The sequence below is a fragment of the Trachypithecus francoisi genome, unplaced genomic scaffold (genome assembly GCF_009764315.1).
Source record: "Trachypithecus francoisi isolate TF-2019V2 unplaced genomic scaffold, Tfra_2.0 Lachesis_group5, whole genome shotgun sequence".
Lineage (NCBI taxonomy): Eukaryota > Metazoa > Chordata > Mammalia > Primates > Cercopithecidae > Trachypithecus > Trachypithecus francoisi.
Genome location: NW_022681470.1, coordinates 18,933,941 through 18,957,849, shown reverse-complemented (window position 1 = coordinate 18,957,849; position 23,909 = coordinate 18,933,941). Strand labels below are relative to the sequence as shown.

The 23,909-nt window shown below is 41.1% G+C and overlaps 1 protein-coding gene across 4 annotated transcripts in view; it reads right to left on the bottom strand.

The window, feature by feature from the left end:
* Positions 1 to 1,072: 1,072 nt before the first annotated feature.
* The window catches only part of TAF5L (TATA-box binding protein associated factor 5 like), a 32,436-nt gene continuing 9,599 nt past the window's right edge, over positions 1,073 to 23,909 (bottom strand). For 2 of the 4 annotated variants that reach the window (XM_033200220.1, XM_033200221.1), the window contains exons 2-5: positions 22,266 to 22,410; positions 18,022 to 18,126; positions 10,129 to 10,853; positions 1,073 to 3,048 (exon numbers count right to left, since the gene is read on the bottom strand). In XM_033200220.1, coding sequence (XP_033056111.1) covers positions 2,251 to 3,048; positions 10,129 to 10,853; positions 18,022 to 18,126; positions 22,266 to 22,407 — 1,770 coding nt within the window. In that variant the 5' untranslated portion in view covers positions 22,408 to 22,410 and the 3' untranslated portion in view covers positions 1,073 to 2,250. Of the gene's footprint in view, positions 3,049 to 10,122; positions 10,854 to 14,034; positions 14,110 to 18,021; positions 18,127 to 22,265; positions 22,411 to 23,909 lie in introns of those variants that run through there. The other 2 variants (XM_033200222.1, XM_033200223.1) reach the window with 2 other exon arrangements.

The following is a 23,909-nucleotide window of genomic DNA, read 5'->3' as shown; positions in this document are numbered from 1 at the left end:
AGATATACCTTCACTTCAGAGAATAATTCCATCCAACTTAGAGATTTTGTTGTTTCTGGTAATATACCACAGCATCTCGCCTAAGAGTTTGCTTATTACAGATCAGAACACATTTGAACTCCAGGCTTTACTTGCAGAACACATGGAAGGTGATGCCATCAGGCTACTACCAAAGGACCCTTCAGTGTCTCAAATACATGGATTTTATAAATAAGAAACATTTCTGATTAATCAGCGTTGTAGGTTCAAGTTAAAAAAAACTGGCTAGAATTCTAATCTCCCTAATTTCTTAATGATTCTTGGTATCCTTGTCAGAAAACTGTTTTTTTTTTTTTTTGGTTTGTTTGTTTTGAGACAGGCTTGCTCTGTCTCCCAGGCTGGAGTGTGGTGATTCGATCTCAGCTCACTGCAACCTCTGCCTCCCAGGTTCAAATGATTCTCCTTGCCTCAGCCTTCTGAGTAGCTGGGATTATAGGCGCCCGCCAAGCTAATTTTTATATTTTTAGTAGAGATGAGGTTTCGCCATGTTGGCCAGGCTGGTGTCAAACTCCTGACCTTGGGTGATCTGTCCTCCTTAGCCTCCCAAAGTGCTGGGATTACACATGTGAGCCACTACAGCCGGCTGAGAAAATTATGTTTTGAAGTTCACTTTACTTTGAATGAATCCTTTATCTGGAATTGTTCCTACATAGTTTGAATTTATTAAACAGCCCAGTTCTTATGCCCCTTGGAGATTTTATAGTGGGGTCTTTGAAGGAAGCGGGAAGTAGGATCTCATCAAATGACTCTAGATGGTAAACTACATGTTGTCTCCGGTCAGCAACTATTAATCTTGGATGTACAAATAGCATTAAATGCCATCAATAATCCAAGTGAAGACTAAGGGAATCATGATTCAAAGTAAGCTAAACAGAATCCAAGAACAGATAAAAATGCACCTTCGTTGGGGACAGTGTGGCCTAGGTAACCGAAGGGTTACTGCCCTGATGAGAGGTGAGAGGCACACCATCCCAGGACAGGACCGCCTGTCCTCAGAGTTGAAATGAGATGCCAACACTTTTTTTTTTTTTTTGAAACTAAATACATTTTAATAGAAAACAAAATACAAAATAACTCTTTTCAGAAAACAGAAATATTTAATCCTTTTTCCACAAATTAGAACTTGCTTTATCCTCAGAGCATAGTTTGATACGCGTGCGTACATACTTACGATTCGTTTCACAAAGTGTTCATTAGACTGGTATTGCAGTGCAGGACGTGGGAGCAGTTCATTGCAGGAGAAAAAGACGTGGAAAAAGCCACACCTCTGAATGGTCATTCGGAAACTCAACATTTTTCTAATTCTATCTTGTTACTTATTACTCCAAATTATTCTTTATCATAATCTGTCTTTTGAGGGGAGAGAATTATTAAGAGAAGTGCAGCTATGGGAAGAATTTTTCTTTCCCACCATCACTGCAGGAGCCCAAAATGTTCTCAATCAAACCCACCCACCCGCTTCCAGAAACATGTCAGCCGGGGTGATCCATCTGTCACCCGAAATTTCCCTTTCTCCCAATACACTGTGCTACCAAATTCTCTGAATTCCCTGAACCTCAAAATTCCAAGTATCAAAGCCAGTGCCAGGAGTCAAACCTGAAAGATTAAAAGCAGAGAAGGTACCCTCTGCCAGTGCTAGGTTTCCTCATCTCAATAATAATAATAATTATAATTATAATAACAATAATTAAAAAAATCCTGGTTCTCTGTAATTACGGAAAAGGAAAGACTATTTGCCAGGATCATGCCCTCCCCTTTCCTTGTTCCCGCCCCGCATCCCTCTGCCAACAAGGACTTCCCTCGCACCCAAGGGCTGGACCACGCGTGACCCCTGCAGCACCGCTTCTCCTGAGGGTGCTCTACAGCCACCCTCTAACCAAACCCAGGCCGGGTCAGATGGGGAGAATGAGACAGAGACAGGAAGGTGCTCGCATGCGTGAGGTCACGGTAGGGTCTTCATGAGGACTTGTGAGCGACCTCCAGGGCATCCTAATTATTGGTCACTCATCATTGCCTCGCTTCTGCCCCCTTCCCCAACCTTGGCCTTCAACCCTGCGGGGCTGAGTGATGGGGACCTGCCCGGAATGAGGGCCCAGGAGAGAGGGGAGGAGGGGGCTCTTTCACAGTCAATGATTCAATCTCAGCTCATTAAAGGATTGCAACTGGAGGCTTTCCACCATTACCCCAGTCCGTTCCAACCAAGTTAAAAAATTAATGTTCCTGATTTTCTTGTGTAATTCCAGTCACCAGAAGAAGGTTACAGGCCATGAACTGCACGCTCAGGACGTTGCTCATCTGCCCAGTATACACGCCCACGAGCTCGCTGGAGGAGCCGTCGGCAGGTGCACTGCAGTAAGTGTTCCTGATGTCCCAGACGCGCACCGAGTTGTCCATGGAGGCAGAGGCAATCAAGCCGCTGTCTGGACTGAAGGTGAGGCTGGTGATATTGTCTGTGTGGCCTCTCAGCTCTTTATAAAGGGTCCCAGAGGCCAAGTCCCACAGCTTCAACCGCTGGTCCTCGCCAGCAGATGCCAAGTACTTACCGTTGGGAGAAAAGGCTAGAGAAAGCACGGGGCCGCGGTGGCCTGTGAAAAGCCTCACCGAGTTCCCCTGCTGAGCGCTCCACAGCCGGACGGTCTTGTCGGTTGAGCCCGTGGCCAAGTAGTTTGAATTAGGGTGGAATTTGACACAGTCCACATCTGCCAGGTGTCCTGCATATATCCTCAGCGGGTACGTCCGATCAAATGACCACAGCCTGGCGGTGCGGTCGTGGGACCCGCTGGCGAAGTACAGGCTATATGGACTGATGTCCAGATCCCACACAGGATAGGCATGTCCTTGGTACAACACAGTGTTGGTGAAACTCCCCAGATCCCAGTATCTGATGGACATGTCTTCAGAACAAGAGAGCAACCCTGAGCTGTCGGCGAGGAACCTCGTGCTGTACACTGGTCCGCAGTGTCCCCGCAATATCTTCATCTCTGTGCCTGCATTATCATCCTCATCATCCTGGGAACATTGGGGTGGGGTGGGAAAATAAACACAAGAAAAAAATGTTCAGTGGTCTGACAAGGGAAACAAGTCCAGGAGAAAAAAAAGCAGAGAACTGAGACTGCTTGGGAAATAGCATCTATCCAGCAAATGACAGTGGCCTTGCCCCAGGAAGATAACTCATAACTGAATAAAAGTCTCTTACGACTTACAAATTGCTCTCCTTAAATTCACCTTGCAGCTCAGACTATATCAGATTAAAAGATGCAGAAATGCAAGGCCATTACAGAGTGATGACTGTGGACCTTACCCTTCGATTGAGAATAGCTTGTATGGTTACTTCTGATGCATGCCATTTGAAAATGTTTACTTTCGAATTTCTGTGAGGCTCTTAGATTCTTCTATTCTATGGGCATTGCCTTCATCCGTCAGTTTTAGCTGCTTGATAAGCCATACTGCTCTCTGTTTTTACTCCATTTAACTGACAACAATATTTTGTCAAGTCCTGACATTAGTCCCTTACTCCCATGATGGGGGTTAATGATGCACGCAACACATGAAGGCAGATGTGGTATCACTTCAAGATTTTTTGTTTTTTTTTCAGACAGAGTTTCGCTCTTGTTGCCCAGGCTGGAGTACAATGTCATGATCTTGGTTCACCACAACCTCCGCCTCCTGGGTTCAAGCGATTCTTCTGCCTCAGCATCCCAAATAGCTGGGATTATAGGCATGTGCCACTATGCCTGGCTAATTTTGTATTTTTAGTAGAGATGGGGTTTCTCCATGTTGGTCAGGCTGGTCTCGAACTCCCGACTTCAGGTGAGCCACCCGCCTCAGCCTCCCAAAGTGCTGGGATTACAGGCGTGAGCCACCGCGCGCAGCCTCACGTTAGGATTAACACACAACTATTACTTCAAGCATGGTGGCTCTCATTGTAGTCCCAACACTTCGGGAGGCCAAGACGGGAGGATCACTGGAGCTCAGGAGTTGGAGACCAGCCTGGGCAATATAGGGAGACTCTTTACCAAAAAAATTAGCTGGGCATGGTGGCGCATGCCTGTGGTCCCAGACACTTCGGAGGCTAAGGTAGGAGGCTCACTTGAGCCTGGGAAGTCCAGGCTGCAGTGAACTTTGATGGCACCACTGCACTCCAGCCTGGGGGACAGAGTGAGACCCTGTGCCAAAAAAAACCCCAAAACAAAAACAAATACAAACAAACAAAACCCAGAACTGTCAGAGGAGTTTAGCCAAAATAAAACCTGGATGTTTTAATAATTAACAGTAAGCTAGAAAGGTACAGTTACTAGTAAATCACAGCCCCCTCTGCCTGGTGACCAGCCACAAACTGCTTGGTGTCTCAAAATAAATAAGAATAAAGTTTTTAAAGTGACTTTTTGGAGGGTCTCAAAAAACATTTCCCCCAAAGTAACCAAACAAGGCGTGGATTCAGAAGTGCTTTAAGCAAAGCCAAGCGATTCACATGAAATATTCCTTCGAAATAATTTCCTGTGTGTGAGGACAGAAAAGACGGCAACTAATGGTTCTTGGAAAGAGTCCCCTTTCCTGGTCCCCTCCCTACAAGTATACCATCTGTTTTCAAAATTCATTTCCCTTTATTCCCTCACAGATAAACTCCTCAAAACTACAGCTGTCTCTTCTGTCCCAGAATTCATCAATTAAAATGGGTTTTAATTAAATACCAGAAGAAAGGAGTATGATGAAGATTCCTGAACCAGTCAGCTTTGTTGGTTCATTACGGCAGCCTTAGGTTCTTGTATAAGAAAAGGGCATCCTTTTTTTCTACTTGAAAATGGTTAAATTCAAAATAAAATGAATGCCTCCCATGTGTACATATTTAAGAAAAAGTTGAGAGAAAATAAACACTGATGTTCATGAATATTCAAAATGGCTATTCCAAACACTCAACATTAAAAATACATAAGTATTTGGGAGCTTAAGGTTCTACTGAGTGCTACCAAAAATATTAGTAATTTTCCTTTCCAAAGAAGTTACAACAACACTTTAAAATTTCAAGAATGACTCACTGCTCTACACCAGAAAGTTTATATAAAGGCTGTGAGAACAAAAATGACACCAGATGAATTACACAAAGATCCTTTGAAAGTTAACTATGAATTAAAGGACATGTTACTGCCTCTGAGGGGTAAGTGGTCTTCATTTGGAACTAGAAGCTATGGAAGTGGCCTTCACCTCCGCAGTGGTGAGGTGCATGGGCTAGGAGCATGGGCTGGGAGTACAGCTGGCGCTCCCCAGGGATCTTGATGATTGTCCCGGGCTGGTGGAAACGTGCCCAGCTGACTCTGTAGACCAAGGAATGGAGAAACCAGAATGTTCCTGCTGGCTATCACTGTCAGCCCTCTGCCAGGACCACAGCTTAAAATAACCCAGCCACATTTTCTGTGTGGCTCAACCAGTCCCACGCGGGCCTCAGTGCAGTCGAGTAGCTGATTTACAAGGGCCCAACCCCATGGGTTCTCACTTCTCTCTCCTGCCGACAGGATAATACCATACCCTACGATTCAGCCTGAATACTCCACAGTAATTGGGTATGCATCCCAAATAGAAATGTTTAATTTGTAAAGCATATTCATGTAATAATAAATCTTATTATGTACATTATGAAACATACATGAAATAGAAATTTAAAAAGAAAAATAAACAGAAAGAGATCAAGTATCATCTCATGCCCCCTTGTGCTGTAGTTTGCTGCCCTTGCTCTGGACTATGGAGTCCCTAAAACCTCAGATTTGTTATGGCTGTCTGCTCCTGGACTTGGTGGCTCCAACTACCTCAGGGCTCACACTCACGTTTCCCCCAGACCAGGGGTCCTTTCTTGGGGTCTGGAATTTAGCCTCCATCTATTCTCTCATTAGCCGTCAGTGGAACATGAAGACATTAAATTTGGCTGGACTTGTGAGTGGATTAGACTTGGAAGCAAGTGAATCACTGCTACCTACGTAAGAGATGACAGCAGCCTGAACTAGAACAGAGAAGTTGGACACTGGCTAGCATGAATCCACAAGTGCTGTTCGTGTAAAATACGTATCAGATTTCTAAAACTTAGGACCAAAAGAGATGTATGTAACAGATTCCATGAAAAATTTTTTTATATTGCTTATATGCTGAAATAATTTGTTCATATTAGTTTGAATGAAATACATCATTAAAAGTAATTTTAACAAATTTTTAACCTTTTTAGATGTGGCTACTAGAAAAATTTAAATTACTATATGGCTCACACCATATTCCCATTGGATAGCATTAATCTAAATGACAATTTTATACACAGATTATAGAATTGAGTATTGATGCTAATATTGCCTTCTTTACTTTTCAAACCTAAAGAAGACCAGATTGAGGGGAAAACCACCAGACATATAAATGAATTGCACACAGCTGTTTTATTGCTGAGTTAGGGTGGTAGGTGCTGGTAGTGATGAGGGTAGCACACATAGCTGAAAAGAAAGAAGAGCAAATCCTTGGTTTGGTACCTCTGTGGTTTTACCATGTTGCTCAAATATTAAAAATACATAGGTATCAATCAACAGGGGTAAAGGTTGGACATCATTTCTTTTTTTTTTTTTTTGAGACGGAGTCTTACTCTATCACCCACGCTGGAGTGCAGGGATGTGGTCTCAGCTCACTGCAACCCCTGCCACCTGGGTTCAAGCGATTCTCCTGCCTCAGTCTCCTGAGTAGCTGGGATTACAGGTGCCCGCCACCACGCCCGGCTAATTTTTGTTTTAGTAGAGATGGGGTTTCACCATCTTGGCCAGGTTGGTCTTGAACTCTTGACCTTATGATCCACCTGCCTCAGCCTCCCAAAGTGCTGGGATTACAGGCATGGGCCACTGCACCCGGCCAGATATCATTTCTATCTCCATTTCATATAGAACAAAAGATGGAGAATGAGGGTTTCACTCTTCATCTCAGTGTCTGAAACAGAAGGAGGGCTGCTCATACCAAGGTGAAAAGCAAGGGACTGCTATGTCACTCAACACCTTTCCAAAGGTTAACCTAGATGATCTTCGAGTGGGCGACAACAGAAGCTACAGGACAGTGCTGTGAATTCAGTTTTATTTGGCATAATTAACAGAGAAAATTTTATGCTTACATAGAAAATTTTGGTTACTGTTTTCCTTTTTTTTTTTAAACTGAGATATAATTACATACTATATAATTCTTTCAAAGTGTACAATTCAATGATTTTTAGTACATTCACAGAGTTGTGCAATGATCACCACTATCTAATACAGAACATTTTCATTACCTCACAAAGAAATGCCACACCCATTAGCGGTCACTCTCATTCTCCTTGCCCAGCCCTTGGCAACCACTCCTCTCTCTCTGTCTCTATGGACATGCCTATCTGGATATTTCCTATGAAAGGAATAACAGTAGGTGACCTTTTATGACTGGCTTCTTTCACGTAGCATAAAGTTTTCAAGTTCATCCATGTTGCAGCCTGCATCAGTGCTTCATTTCTTTTTATGGGCAAATAATATTCCACTGTAATGCACACACTACATTTTATTTATTCATTCATCTTGATGGCCATTTGGACTGTTTCCATTTTTTGGCTATTGTGAATAATGCTTCCATGAATATTCATGTACAAGTGCCTGTGTGCACATGTTTTCCATTCTCTTGGATATATGTCTGGAAGTGGAATTGCTGGGTGTGAACACCATTTCAAATACTGTTGAAATATTGTATTCACTGATTTATGTAATAGTTATTGCTTCAAAAAGATGAAAGCAGATGGTGCAAGCTGGCTTTTTAATCTGACTTACATAGTGATTTTGTACTTTCTATCATCTTGTTAATCCATGTGGCGTCACCACCTGCTTTTACCTCTTTGGTTTCTCTAGTTATATGAGTTTGTGGCTCCTGTATTAAAAGTCTCTCTTTTTTTTAAAATATTCAATCTTTCGTTTCAAAATAATAGTCTGTTTTAATTATGCACTCTACAAGGGAAAAAGAAAAGTCCAAATTTTCACTGGAGAAACATTAAACACCAACTATCATAACTAATTTATGCCTGGCTTCCCCCCCAAATACTTGTCAGAAACCAAAAAGAGAACTTCCCAAATTGCTGTGATAAAATGGGCAGGCATGCAGAAATCCCATGCAGGAAGCCCCTCAACAACAGAATAGGAGAATCTCAGCTTTAGTTCTTAAGTTTAAAAAAAAGTTTATTCCTAAAAAAGGCAGAGGCTAGCGCTAGCTAAGCATCTACAGTACTTTCAGTATGAACAAGGATGCAAAGCCAGAAATGCTTAAACAAAACCACCATTCCAATGACATCTTTTGCTCTCTTCTTGAGGGGACATCCAACTGTTTAAGCCTGAAACACAAATGTCACCATTGATGCTTCCTCTCCCTTATCCCCTACAGTAATTGAATAACTGAGCTCTCCTCTAGCCTGTCCATGTCTCCTTTGCCACTGCCACTACTCTAGTTTGGCTGCCGTAATTGCTCATATAAGACAGTATCACCACATCACTTCCTGTCTTAGCCCCTCTCCTAACTCCAGCCATAACTTAATTTCTTTCAGTTCCTGGAATTCCACATGCGGTTCCTCACTTCTGAGTCTTCAGATACACTCCTGATGCCCGGAAATATACACAGGACAAGTCACAGAGCTAGTTAGCAGTAGTGGCCAGAGTCTTAAAATGTTTTATTTTGGTCTACTGTTATCAGATGTCATAATGCTATCTTCCTTAATATTAATTTTTAATGCACAGAATAATATCCACTCTGTATCATCAAAGCTAATAAGGTCAGTATAAATAATTATTTTTTGTATTTACAGAAAACTGAAAGCAAATGCAGGCAGTATTCCTCAGTTTTATCAGAAGAACTCCCAAAAAGAGAACCGTCTCCAAGGAAAAGAGATGTTTGAAAATTCAAATACAAATGTAATAAAAAATATTTTGGAGAGTACTATAAAATTCTAGAAATTAAAGCTTCTATACAGGAATCTAGACTCTTTACTTATCATAAAGAAATCCTTCAATTATACCGTCTTGGTTGCAAGAATCAAAAATTCAAAGGCCATCCTAACTGGAAGCAGACTTAAAAAACAGGAACAGGAAAACACTGCTTTAATTTAGGGCACCCAATATTCTTAACATCCTAATCATTAACTGTAATTTAATTAGACTGATTTTTTTGCTGCTTAATTTTTCAACACTATATAAAGAATTTTCCATCCAAAGTAATGTGAGGCAAAGCTACCTGAATGTCAGTGGTGGTAAGACAAAAATATTCTGGCCCACAGCCAGTGGTCCCGAAAAAGGACCACTCTAAGGCAAGTTAATTCTGTGAAGTTTAATTTCTATCTTCCTTGGCCCACATTTTTTTTAAGGTAGTGAATTTTGGTGACCTGAAACCCAAGCTGTGCCTGCCCTTTTCAATGACTGTCCTAAATGGTTACAAGTCAAACAAGATTGAACACTGACTGACGGGGGAGCTGGCAACTCTACTTCTTGTGTTACTTCTCCAAGTGGGGTCTGGGAACACCCTGTGGTACATCGAGCCACAGGATATGCACTGGCCTCAGAAAGCCAATACCATCCAGTGTGGTGAGGGTGCAGGGACGCCAGTGTTCTTACTACTGTTGCTGAGACTGTGAAATGGCACAACCTTCTGTGGGGAAAATAATATTCATTATAGTTTACAATGCAGGCCCTTCGACTCAGTTATCCTACTACCGATTATTTACACCTGAGCAAATGTGCACACACATAAGTGTATATTTACTGCAAATCTCAGCTAAAGTCAATATTAGCTAAAGTTCTTTCATTAGGCTTAGTGTTGTTATCCACATTTCACATAGTATAAATACTGACCATTCACTAATAACGTTAACTTAATGTTGCTAAAAATTGTTTTTGCATCTTAGGTTAGGCATGTGCAGGAATTCAATGGCTACAGGTTACGCGGCATTAGTGTGGCTTCAGCTGTAGGATGAGGAAAATTAGGAAGTCCATTCTAAGATATGTCATGTTTGGTAAGGACATTCTAACGAAATTAGGAAGGCAGGTACAGGGAAGAAAAAAATGGTATTCATACCTCCTCCTCCAGAATATCACAAGCCAAATGGATGCGGGACACGTCTACTTGATGGGGCTCTGATTTTAACTTCTTGGATCGTAAACTCCAAAGTTTTATACAGGAGTTGTCAAACCCAGCAGCAAGCAGCTTGCTATCAGGGGAGATTTCTGCAGTGTTCAACAGCTGCTCTGTGTTATAGAAGGCATAGAAGCAGATGGTAGTGAGGGAGGGAGGCCCATCCTTGACGCGCTTAATGCTCTCCTGTAAGACCTCTAGGGCAGCCTCATTCTGCAGAATAGGGCTGGGCATGTCAGGGGGCTCCAAACTGTTGTTCTCACTGCGGGAGGAGCTGCCACTGGCATATAGCTGATAGTCTGTTCTCTTGGCAGGCTGCACATCAAGATGAATATGTAAGGTGAGGACTTTGCACAGGGCAGTATTGTTGTCACTTTGGAGGTAGCGGATAAGGTAGTTGTAGCTGTCTTCTTGGAGACGGACCACGTACTTGTTATCTAGGAATGCTCGAAGCTTGAAGTTAGATAGGATGTCCTGGATGGTTTGAGTGGTCTGTAGCTGCTCAATGACATCCTTCTGGCTAGCATTCTGCAGAAACATTCCATGGAAGCGGCTGTAAAAACTTTCCACTGTGCTCTTCGGACTGTTTTGGACCAGGTTGAGATGGAGGTAGACAAAGAGAGGATAGAGGAGAGGCATCACTTCGTGGCTATGCTGGGAATCAGAATCTATAATGAAAGAAAATGAGGGCTTTATAATCAGCATCATCTTACAGAATAACGTGATCCCTCCTGGGGATGACCACCATCATATAACGCTTTCTTGCCAGGACCCCATTTTTAAGAGTACTGATTGAACTATAAGCCCAACACAGGATTCTGGAATTTCAAGGCCTTTTGATTGAAGAAACAGCATGAACTCTGAAGTCCAGCAAATCAGGGCTTGAAGCTGGGCACAACTCAGGAATTCAATGCCCAGAGTGGTTAAGTGACTTGCCAGAGTTCACAACAATACAGTGGCTTGTACCCAGGTCTTCAAGATTTAGTATTTTTTCCCAATACATTAGTGTTTCTTCAAATTGGGGACCTCAGATATCTGAGGGTACTTGGATATATTCTTGGAAGACTGAGTTCTTCACAATTTTTAACTTGATGATAATGTAAAAAATAATTAACACACAGTATATTCAGAATTATCTGGATGTCCGCTTAACAAGTTAAGTACTGACAAGTGATTTTAGTGCTCTAGTTTGTGTTTTGTGATTACTTTTGGCATCCATTGTCTCAAGTAAAATCAAAGCACTTACTTTAGTGCGTTCATTAACATGTCTGGCTATACAGGCTGGCGTGTCCCATGTTAACATGACAGCCTTTATAAACAATTGTCTCATCAGCATATTCATTCTGATTTTGTTGGTTAACAAATTCTCTTTTGCAGTGATAATTTACAAATAAGACCATTTTATGTCATTAGGACTCAACTACTTACTAATTTGAGAGTTTAGCAACCATGAAACTGTAAGACAGAGAATGTTATTTAAAAGGTGTACAGCTTGAATTCATGGGTGAATGAGAAAAGAACAGAGGTATATCTGACACCTAAATAAGTGCTCAAGGCATGCTGTGAGGGAGCAAAGGCTTCGATGTGATTCATACACAGTGGGGAGAGAGCAGGGCCACTGCAGGGCAGAAGCCTCTCAGGGAGCTGAGACCAGCTCGCATCACAGTCACCAAGCTGTCCAGATGCCTGCTTGCAGCAGCAAGTTAGTTCTGGCAAAATCCATCCGTTACATTCACTCAGTGTTATTTTCAACTTTACTGCTTTTGGGGTTTTGCTTGTCCCTTATCTGTAATGAGTCTGGGTTTCGTAAAGAAATATAATAACCATAAAGGTTTTATATCTAGTGTAATGTTTGTACATATTTAAATAAATCGAAATAAAAATGTTTTAAGTCAGCACTTATGTTTTGGTAGCATTTTTTTTTTTTATGAAAAGACATCAATACAGGGTTTAAGACTGAGGAATACTGCATCAGCGAACCTTGCTCCCTAATTTGATGATAAAAGATAGCTACACGTTATTTCTGCTTAACACCCTATTTCACTTTATCACAAGGTGAATGAATCTGCTGCACAATATTCATAATATGCATTTTAGAATAAATGCATCCCAACTCAAATACATTATTTACAAGATGAAAAATTATAATCGTCCCACTGAACTGGAAGTTAAGACAGCCACCTAGCCACTTTGGGCTCCTCACACCTCTGAATCAACAGGCAAGGAAAGGAGTTACAGTGTTAGCTGGGGTGATTGATCCTGCCCAAGAGGAACTGGAACTACTACACAATGGAGGTAAGGAGGAGTATGTCTGCCTTAAGGAGATCCCTTAGGACATCTCTGTACCCTGCCCTGTGATTATGGTCGATGAAAATGACAACAATCCATACAGGACTGTGAATGGCCCACGCCCCTGAAGAATGAAGGTTTGGGTCACCAGGTAAACCATGATCAGCTTGCAAGATGAGTGCAAAGGGAATACAGAATGGGTAGTGGAAGGAAGCAGCCACGAATACCAGCTACCGCCATGTGACCAGTTACAGAAATGAGGGTTGTAATTGTTGTATTTCTTATTTTGTTATGAATGTTTGGGTGTGAATATCTATACATAGATAAACAAAAAGCAAGTATCTTTGTATTCTTTCCTTTCTTGTCTCCTTATCATATAACATCGGATTACTGATTTTATTTTTTTGAGATGGAGTCTCGCTCCGGTGCCCAGGCTGCAGTGCAGTGGCGTGATCTCAGCTCATTGCATCCTCTGCCTCCTGGGTTCAAATGATTGTCCTGCCTCAGCCTCCCAAGTAGCTACAGGCATGTGACACCACGCTCAGCTAATTTTTGTATTTTTTTAGTAGAGATGGTGTTTCACCATGGTGGCCAGGTTGGTCTTGAGCTCCTGACCTTAAGTGATCCACCCACCTCAGCCTCCCAAAATGCTGGGATTAAGGGTGTAGGCCACTGTGCCCAGCCAGATTACTAACTCCATATCACAGTATTTAAGTATTAAGTATTGTTTACCTCATAGTATTGAAATTATAGAATACATGGAGAGGAGTAAACATCATCCAAGGACTTTGCATCCTCCTCTAGGGAAAAAGTTAGTGTGTTTTTTGGTTGTACACAGAATAACTTTATCAGGTTAGGTGGAAGTATGATCTTGTTATTCTCTTTATTTGGTGATTAAGTATGGAATAAGGAGATGCATATGAGTGCCAACTTAACAAGGAGTGGACTTGCAAGGTTACTTTTACATGTCAAACTGTGGGTGGGGCGGGGCGGGGGGCATGGTACACAGTCAAACATTATTTTAAATGTTTCTGTGAAGGTATTTTTTTCTCTTTTTAAGATGAGATTAACACGTTTAAGTCAGTAGACTTTGAGTAAAGCAGATAACCTTCCATAAAATGGGTGGGCCTCATCCAATCAATCAATCAATCAATCAATCAATCTGTTTAGGCTTTAATAGAAAAAGACTTATCTTCCCCTAGTAGAAGGAATTCTGCCAGCAGAGAGTCTTTGGATTTGAACTGCAACACTAACTCTTTCCTGTGTCTCCAGCCTGCTGGCCTGGAATGTGCCAAGCCTCCACAATTGCATGAAACAATTCCTTAAAGTAAACCTCTATATATCCATCCTGTTGGCTCTTGGCTCTGTTTCTTTGGAGAACTGTGACTAGATTTTGGTATTTCTTTTTCCTTTGTATTCTATTGGGATGAAGGATTGTTTCCAGTTCCTTAGAAACAGAATTTCTGGCTCATTTTCTAAAATGAGAGACATTTTAATTGAGTAAATTTAGAAAAAAAACCTAGCTATCAAGAAATAGTGATGTACTACTTTAAAACTTACTGAAATTCACTGTTGCTTCAGCTCATAGTTTCGAAATTGCTTAATTGCTCTCTCGTGTCTGAAGAGAACAGTGTGCTGGGTATAAAACAAAACAATTGATCAATTTGGAAGAAGGTGAGATTCAGAATTCCAACTCCCATTTTTAACTATTCCCTTGCAATCATAACATACTCTATATTTTACTGAAAGTGTACTCACTTAAAATATATTTTCTTCTAACTGCAAAAGTAACAAACATATCCTCTGAAAGTACACTTTTTCTTCCTTCTATCTATCCACTGAAATGTAATGAATGCCTACCTGGTGCCCAACTCTACTGGTAGTAAATGAGAGAACAATGGAGTTTTTCATGAGTTCATGGAAATTAGTAGTCCATGGAAATTGTTTAATTTAGTAGATACTAAATTAAACGAAACTAATCCTGTCGGTCCTCATTCTCCTCTACCTTTCTTCAGGGTTTGGCTCTACCGACTGGCACTCCTCTGTCCTTTATTCTGAAATCCCACACTACTTGGTCCTGCCATCACTCCCTTTTTGGTTCCTCTTCCTCCCGTCAGTCCTCAAATGCTCATTTCACTTTAAAGAATCAACACTGGGTGTGTGCCTCCTAGGAGCCAGGCACTTTACATCCATGATCATGTTTAAGAGTCACAGCTGGCCCTGGTTCAAATCCAGAGGTTGCTTGACTCCAAAGTCTGTGTTCTTCCCACTACACCTCCTGAAGAAAGGACCTATGGCAATAGGTGAGCTCACAGAATCTCTCATCTACAGACAACCTGTGGAGGAAAAATACATTCAGGAGGATACAGATATAGATACTCTTACATCTTTCCCTAGTATCTTCGAGATTTTATCATTTCTTAAGACTTTTAATTTGCATCTCCATATAGCTGATGCTACATGTTCTTTATCACAAGTCTTTATCTTTCTCCTAAATCCTAGCCTCAAATTTCTTACTGCAAGCTATGCAATAGGATGCCACTGTCATGACAATTTAAAAAACATAAACCCTTCTGACTTATTTCTTTTCAATAAACCTTCATCTCCACTCCAGTCTTAAAGTCTGAGCCATTGCCACTTCTTCCTCCTTTACTTCTGAGCCTGGGAGATTCCACCTTGGTGATTTAATTATGAAATAAAGCTCCTGCCTTGCAATTCCACAATGCTGGCAAATTCTGGTCCTTTCTCACCTCATTTCTCAACATTGCCAAGCACTTAAATTAACAGTCAGTCTCCTTGCCATTCCTCTTACAAATAATTTTACAAACTGCTTTCAGACTAATATTCATCGATCTCCAGCCTGAAAGTCTCATTCTCAACAAAGCCTTAGTTGTTGCTGTAGAGTTGTCAAGCCTGCCTTTTTGCTCACGTTATTTCTTACCCAAATCACTCCTCTTCCTCCTCCTCTTCCAGTCTACTGAAACTCAACCCATCCTTCAAGTGCTGACTTAAATCCTACCTCCTGCTCAGGAAAGCCTTCTCTGACTACCCCCAACCAAATCACTTTCTCCTTCCATTCTGAATGCAATTCCTATATAATTCAGAAACTGATCTCATACTGGTCTGTGAAAATGCTTCTGTGATATTCAAATTTTATTTAAAAACTTTTACCTATAGTGTTTTTATGTTAGGACTGCTTCTAAAATAGATTAATGAGTATATCTTATACTTTATCTTGATGCTCAGGAAATAACTACTCATTTGATTTGGTTATAAGCTCTTCAGAGACCTGAGGATGGAGAAAAATATTCCAGGAGCAGCAGTCCAAAGTGATCAATATATATTAACCCCTTTTAAATAATGATCTTTTAAACCAACGGATTAAAGAATCAAATTACAGACAAAATAACAGACAATTTTCTCAGTTCAGAAACAAAGAACCTAAAGGAAATGGTTGATAGATTATAATCTTTTGAAATGTAAAGTTCTGGCCAAACAATCCTTGTGGTAATAATTTTTAATGGTAAAAGATGAGTATAAAGTAATCAATATATAAACCAAAATAATACACCTGGCCTTACACACACATCTGGCCCCCATAATGGTTAGCATTTTAAAGCAAAGAATCTACATTTACTATAGTCTACAGTTGGAGAAAATGGTCAAAATATTACAGGAAATAAGGGTTACAAAATAAAGCCCTCTGGGGGGTTATCTTATCAGTTTCACGGTTGTTGGGTGATAGAATTCGTAAGTAGAGAATAGTCTGTTTAATAGTTACAAAAACGAAAAATCATGAAGATTAAGGCTTTAGTAAAATGAGTCTATTACATTTAAACTGAAAAGAAGGAAGTTTCAATTCTGCGTATCATATAAATGTTAAATATTTCAGTGCAGTGATCAATTTCCACTAAAGATAAAAAAAGAAAAACTGAATTTATAGTGTTTCTTTCATTCAGAGGTAAGAACTTAGAGATATTTTTTATCATTGGCATTGGTTTCTGAGGCATTAAGCAATTTTAAGAAAAATTTAACTGAGTTTTTAGAAAGTTATTTTACTTAGTCAAAAAACTATGATATTATTCTCTCCATAACAGATTTATTTTCACCATACTAGTGGTGTGGAAGCCGGTTTAGAAACAAATGTCTTGGCTGGGTGTGGTGGCTTGTGCCTATAATCTCAGCACTTTGGGAGGTCAAGATGGGAGGACTGCTTGAGGCTTGGAGTTTGAAATCAGCCTGGGTAACACAGTGAGACCCTGTCTCTACAAAAAAATTAAAAATAAAAATTAGCCAGGTGTGGTGGCGCATGCTTGTGGTCCAGCTACTCAGGAGGCCAATTTGGGAGGATCACTTGATCTCAGAAAGTCAAGGCTGCAGTGAGCCATGATCATGCTACTGCACTCCTGTCTGGGCAACAGAACAAGACCCTGCCTCAAAAAAAAAAAAAAAAAAAAAAAAAGAAGGAAATTATCTGGCTTCTTTGAGCCTGTCTCCTTCATTCATTCAGCCTGTATTTATGTTAAGTGCTGACTACATGCCAGGGTAGATACTGTCCTAAGATATACTGATACGGTCCCTGCCCTCATGGAGCGTATAGTCTAATGAGGAAAACAGACACAAAAGTAAATCAACAAATGTATAATTTTAACAGAGATATATTCTGACTCATGACAGTGAGATGACTTTTGTCATGGATATGACTTATTTCCATTATGAGGGACACTCAGATGACCCTAATGACATTACATACATTTTTGTATTTTTTAATCACTGAAGCATAGGTACATAATAAAATAAACTCAATCGCATAATTTTATTGTTACAGAATTGCAATGATTTTTGCAGTGAAGTATTAATACACTCGGTTGATTGCTAAAGTGAGTTATCCTGGTGTAAATTTTTATGTTTACATCCCTTTCCCATTTATCTTCTGGGGCTTTTAATGTTTTTCTCCCTAATACGTGTATAGTATCTTTTTTATTCTTATCTCAAGTGGTCATTCTGCCACTCACAAACTGGTCTAAATGACAACTTCTAGTATTTTTGCCTGTTCATTCATAAGGACTATTTACTAGCACTTTTGGAAATAAGGGGCAAAGACCATTGTGCAATGTACTATATTATTAGTAGAGATATCGTGTACATTTCAAATGTGCTGTATTTAAGGATGTTTCTCTGCATGGCTGACAGTTTTTACTTATTCAATACAAGTCACAAGTCTCTGTGCTGAAGGCCATGAATAAAACAGTGAATAAAACACCCAGAGCTCTGCCCTTGTAAACTTAAACCTCATGATTGAACTCTTCAGGAATTCCAATAGACCGTAAGTTTGAGCGCAAGAACTGTGTTAAGAGTACCTTCAAATCCCTAGTATCTCATACCAATCGTGGAATATAGTTGGTTCTAAGGGAAATTTGCATTACTCTATTTTTTTCTTTTTACTGCTCCTTGTGGAGCAGGGCTAACTCATAAGCAGTGTGCCCAGAGTTGGTCTGTATTACTCTGTTTTCTTAATAAGAAAAGGTTCTAGAGCTGAGTACTTACCAGTGAGAAAATTCCGCAGTCGTCCAAACTGTACTTCATATTGCTGGGGTTCTGCCTGGCAAGGGGCTGCAGACACTATGTTGGCACAACCAGATTCTGATTGCACTAAAGAGAGGATACACAAGACAGGGCAGGAAACACAGAGATGATTATTAACCCAGTATGTGGCAGGGTGGAGGAGGGTGTTGTGCACACATGCACAGCAACTGACATTTCAGCAGGTTTCCAAAGTGTGCTGGGTCTTGGTTAAATACGACAGACTGATGACACTTGTTTCTCTCCCCTCCCTCCTAAAGTTCAATAAAATGAGGGCCAGGGAAGGAAAGGCATAAAGCACAGGACAAGGTGAATGAGAGAAGACAAGTACATAAATTCATGAGATTTATCAGGAAATGTTTGACCCTATGTTCTTACATTTCACAGGTGCCTTCGTGTGAGTTCATTGTCAACCACTGTGCTGGGCACTGAGTGGGCCCTTTCAATTTGGAAATTCATGTCTTCTAGTTGTGCGAAGTTTTCTTGAATCATTTTGATAATTCCCTACCTTCTGAGACTCTTACAATTTCAAGGTCGGATCTCCTGAACCAATCCTTTCATTTTTTTTCTCCTATTATTCCATTTCTTTGTCTTTTTGCTCTACTCTCTGAAAGCCTTCCTCACCTTTCGGCCCTGCTACTGATTATTTCCCCCTAGATTACTTATAATACCTAATGAGTTTTTATTTTTTACTATCATGTATCTAATTGATAAGTTTTTTCATTCTCAACATTCTTTTTTTTCCCCAAACAGGCTATGATTTTTGAATCCTAAGTATTTGAAACAAGGTATTTTTGAAGTTTTCTTCTGTTTCTTTCCATCTGCCCTTCTTATAAGATACGTTTCTTCTAGGGTTCAATGGCCCCTGGCTATCTTACAGTGATGCACTCTGGGTGGTGAGGCTCATCCTCCAGGGTGACCAGGGTGAGCAATGTCCCAACATCACTGTCTTTTGGTATTTCTTCTTGGGCAAGTTAGACTCCCCAGGGAAGGATTGTTTACTTGCCTTCCTGGAGCATGGGTGCCTGGCTGCAGTATCCCGGGCAGATGAATTGGTGCGGGGGAAACAAGGCTGGAGTCTCAATATTCAGTATGTAAACACACACTTGATCTCCAATCTGTGAGTTTATGCTTTCTAAAACCAAAAACCAAAAACCATTCTCCTCCTGTTTACAAGAGGAGTGGGGAATACTGGGGAAAGAAGGTGGCTAAAAACCAAGGGAAGCCACCTTTAACCGTATCCTGAATGAAACATGAATGCATTTTGGACAATGGAATGTGGATGGAGAAATGCTGATGAATGCGGCAGGACTGAGGGAGCCATAACAGGAAACAAGTAGAAAAGGGAATCCCAGGTGAGAGGAAAGCCACCCTACTCCAAAAGGAAGAGAAGCCAGAAGCGAGAACCTGCTGCAAGCCTGCATGCAAGGGCGGGGCTCCTCCTCCTCCTTCTTGCCCCCACCTTTAGTTATTCTGTCACTAAATCCTACAGATTCCTAAAATTTATCCTCTCCTCTCCACTCCCACTGCCACTTCCTCAACGGAGGCTGTCTTCACCTCTCACTGGACTGTGTCTTCTAACTACTTTCCCAGATTCTAACCTGGGCTGCCTTATCAATACTGCCACTAGACTCATTTTTCTAAAATTCACATTTGAAAACTTGGATACCCTCCTCCAATTTGTTCCCTGGTAAATATCTAATGGTTCCTTTGCAACTCAGCTCACTCCTTCAACTATTTACTGACCCCCAACTATGTCAGGAATCACAAGGCCTTTTGGGGCGCCTTCCTTGGCTTGCCAGCCTAATTTGGATGATCTTTTGTGCTACCACTGAACCTCCCCCCTCACAGAACTTACTACCTCATGCTCTTCTTCAATCACTGACTTACCTGACTCACTTCCCAACTAGAACACTTAGCTTCTCAGAGCTAGGGTCAAATCGTAGCTATCTCTAGAACTTTTCAGCACGTGGTCTATAGCAGATGTTCACTAAATGTCTGCTGAAAAAAGACAGAATTCTTCAGATTACTTAATTAATGGAAAAATCTAGGACAAAATCTTCCAATAATCATAGTTCACGTTTCTCACTTTTCCTGGTGGTTTTCCAGCAACAACACTTTGTCCTAATAAGCTATTCTATTGAAACTAAAACAACTTAGATGAGCATAGTTCTTGAAGACTGTTTAATATTGTTCATTCCTACTTTCTATCAACAGCAGCAAGAATTACTGCTCCCTGGTTCCAAAGGATGCAGGGCAGCAGATTTTTGAAACAGCTGGGACGGCATGTTCAGAAGGAATTACTCTACAGTGGGATAGAGGTGTTGTAAATGGACTCCCCTATTCGAACAATAAGGCACTCAGTATTCTATACCAAGCCCATAATCTGGCCCTGTTTTGGTTAAGGGTATCTCTGAGGAGTTTGAAGGGAAGGAAGAATGGGTGGATCTGACCCTGAAATATGTGGCGGCAAGCTGCTGACTAGGCTTCTGTTAGTGTTTCAGAGGGAGTCAGGAACCACTCCTTTGAGAGCGTCCTCAGGTTGTTACTGTCCTAGCACTCTCTTCCTATGGCAATGTCAATGAACCCCGGGTCCTTGACTTTGAAGGTCTATGAAAAGAGGGAGCTGAGGTAATTCCTGCTACTAGGATGGAGGATGAAACCATTAAGAAATGGAGCAGGTGGTGACAGACATTTGGAAGAGCAGAGAAAGTCCAGGAACAAAGAAGAGAGAAGAATGTAGCCTGAGCATGTAAGAAAGGGAATCAGGACTGAGCTGCAGAAATCACTGCTAACTCCACCTGCACAAACAGTCATTAAAGTAGTTTATAAACACCCTAAAGCATCCCAGCATTTCCCCCCCACAGAATCTCTAGTAAATAAGTTCAGTAAAAGCAAGTCCTGTTATGCTGGGTGCAGTGACTCACACCTGTAATCCCAGCACTTTGGGAAGCCAAGGTGGGAGGATCACTTGAGGTCAGGAGGTCATGACCAGTCTGGGCAACGTGGTGAGAACCCATCTCTAACAAGAATAACAAGCAAAAAAAAAAAAAAAAAAAATAGCCAGGTGGTTGTGCATGACTGTGGTCCAAGCTACTCGGTAGGCTGAGATGGATCACTTGAGTCTGGGAGGTTGAGGCTGCAGTGAGCTGTGACTGCATCACTGCACTCCAGTCTGAGTGATGGAGAGAGACCCTGTCTCAAAAAACAAAAACAAAAACAAAAAAACACAAAAAAAGAAGAAGAGAGTCATATTACATAGAAACATGAACTCACAAAATAGTTAATAATTACAGTTGGCCCTCTGTATCTGTGGGTTTCACATCCATGGATTCAAACAACTGCAAATCAAAAACATTTTGGGGGGGAAAAAAAAAACAACTAAAGTCCCAAGAAGCAAACTTTGAATTTACCAGGTGCTGAATACCATGATGAATCCATGTGAATGAGGTGATATGTAGGCATTGTATTAGGAATTATAAGTAACCTAGAGATGATTTAAAGAATACAGGAGGATGTGTGTAGATGTAACCTACTACGCCAAATATTATACCACGTCTTATCAGGAAGGGACTTTAGTATCCGCGGATTTTGGTATCCATGGAGCAGTCCTGGAACCAATCCTTTATGGATACTGAAGGATGACAGTGCTTGTTAATCCAGATGGAGTCAAATCAAGTTTTTCTAAAATAGAATCTGATTTCAAAACATTAAAAAACAAAAACAAATTTTAAAAACCTCAGGAATGTGTCTATAATAATAATATTTCCAACTATGGATTCTGAAGTACTAATTCATTCAACAAACCTGACTTCCACATGTGAGGCTCCACGCTGGAGGAGAGGGGACCTGTGCAAGAAGGGGACAGAGGGAGACCCTGTCCCTAAAGGTCTTGTAGGTTAATTGTTTACGGAAGGAAAAAGTTGCACATACTTTCAGGTACAGATAAAGTAACTGAATGGTCCTGAGGAAGGAAATGACTTTAGCCAGGAGAACCACAAAGGTTATTAGAAGTGGCATGTGAGCATGGCTCTGAATGACAGACAGGGTCTCTGAGGCCAACATCATTCACTTAACGTAGCTCACTGAGGTTTTTGGTCAGTCTGCTCTCTCTGGCACTATCTTGAGAAGAGAAGTAATCCCACATGGATATTGACGTGAGTTCTCCTGCTCCAGGTTCACCCCACCAGACAAACCCCCACCATTACCTGTTAGATTGGCCGCCATCTCTTCAGCAGTCTGTGACAGCCGCAGTCCTTGCTTCAGGGGACCGTCTGAGTCCACGTACTGCCGGCGTTTGAGGTAGCAGGACACTGCCATCTGAATCTGCTCGGTACGCACTCGTTTCATGACCTTCGAGGGAGGCAACCACAGGATGCAGAGACATCAGGGGCCTGGGAGAGCAACCCATCCAACTGCACCATCGCGGATGGGTAGGATACGTGGGAGAGGAAGACCAGCCATGTGGCTAAGTGGCCTAGTTAAGACGCAAATCTAAGTTCCCTAATACCAACGTGGTATACTCTTCCATTTTGTCTGTTTCTCCAATGACAATACAGCCAACTTAAACTATAGAAAATACGAAAAGCATTGATAATAAAGTCCTTAGATCACCCCCAAACTCTGTTTAATACCAATATTCCAATCAGCCCCACGAAACTTTTCATTAGAGAAGCTAACAAACAGCAAACAGGGCCAGTCTGAAATTTAGGGCCTTTGATTTCTCCTGCCTACTCTGTAAGAGAGGTGTTAATTAGCAGTGAACTAGCCAAAAAAGTAGGCAGGAGGCAGTGCCAACTCAAAGACCACAGAAACTGGATAAATAGACGTTAACAAAGTATGAAGTTAACAATGGTGAAGGGGATTGTGATATTTTTGCTTAAGTGCCAGGAAAAGGCTGCCAGCTCTAAGTCAGGGATTTGCAAAATCTGTTTTCATTTTAATTGTATAATATTATTTATCTTTTTCACTCTTTATTTTAAACCACAGGTACAGAAAGGTAGCACAACACTAAGAGGGTATGTTTATGTGTTAGCATATGTCTCATAAATTCCTGTTAAGAAAGGAAAAGAAAGTGGTAGGAAGTGACCTGAACAGAAGTAAATTATTTTTGAATAATTCAAGCTAATTTGTAGGTTCACAAAAACAAAAAGAAAAGGCGGGAAAAAAAAACAGGCACTGTTTCCTTTGACTATTGAGTTTATTATCAAGAATGACAGGAACCCCTAGTATTGCCATGGCCTCAAACACTACTTTGTCAGAAATAAATACTGCAGTCCAGATGACCAAAGACAGCTGGATGAATTTTGTGGGTTCACTGCTGTCATGTAAAACATACTTTCCCCTCCAGAACCAAAATATTGTGTCCATTTTGGAATGCATTTCATGTACGCATACACACATGATCATCCCAACCAAAGTAACATTCTCTAAATCAAGGTTTCCCAGTTGTTTTGTGTGGGAGATCTGTTTTTGATCATTTATTTGCATGTGTTTAAGTTTTAAGTTTCAGTTACATCCATTAGTATTTTCCTTTGAGAGTTCTTTCATTATTTTATTTTATTTTATTTTATTTTATTTTATTTTATTTTTGAGACACTGTCTTGCTCTGTTGTCCAGGCTAGAGTGTAATGGCATGATCTCAGCTCACTGCAACCTCCACCTCCTGAGTTCAAGTGATTCCCTGCCTTAGCCTCCCGAGTAGCTGGGATTACAGGCCCACACTACCACACCTGGCTAATTTTTATATTTTTAGTAGAGATGGGGTTTCACCATGTTGGCCAGGCTGGTCTCGAACTCCTGACCTCAAATGACTCACCTGCCTTGGCCTCTCAAAGTGCTGGGATTACAGG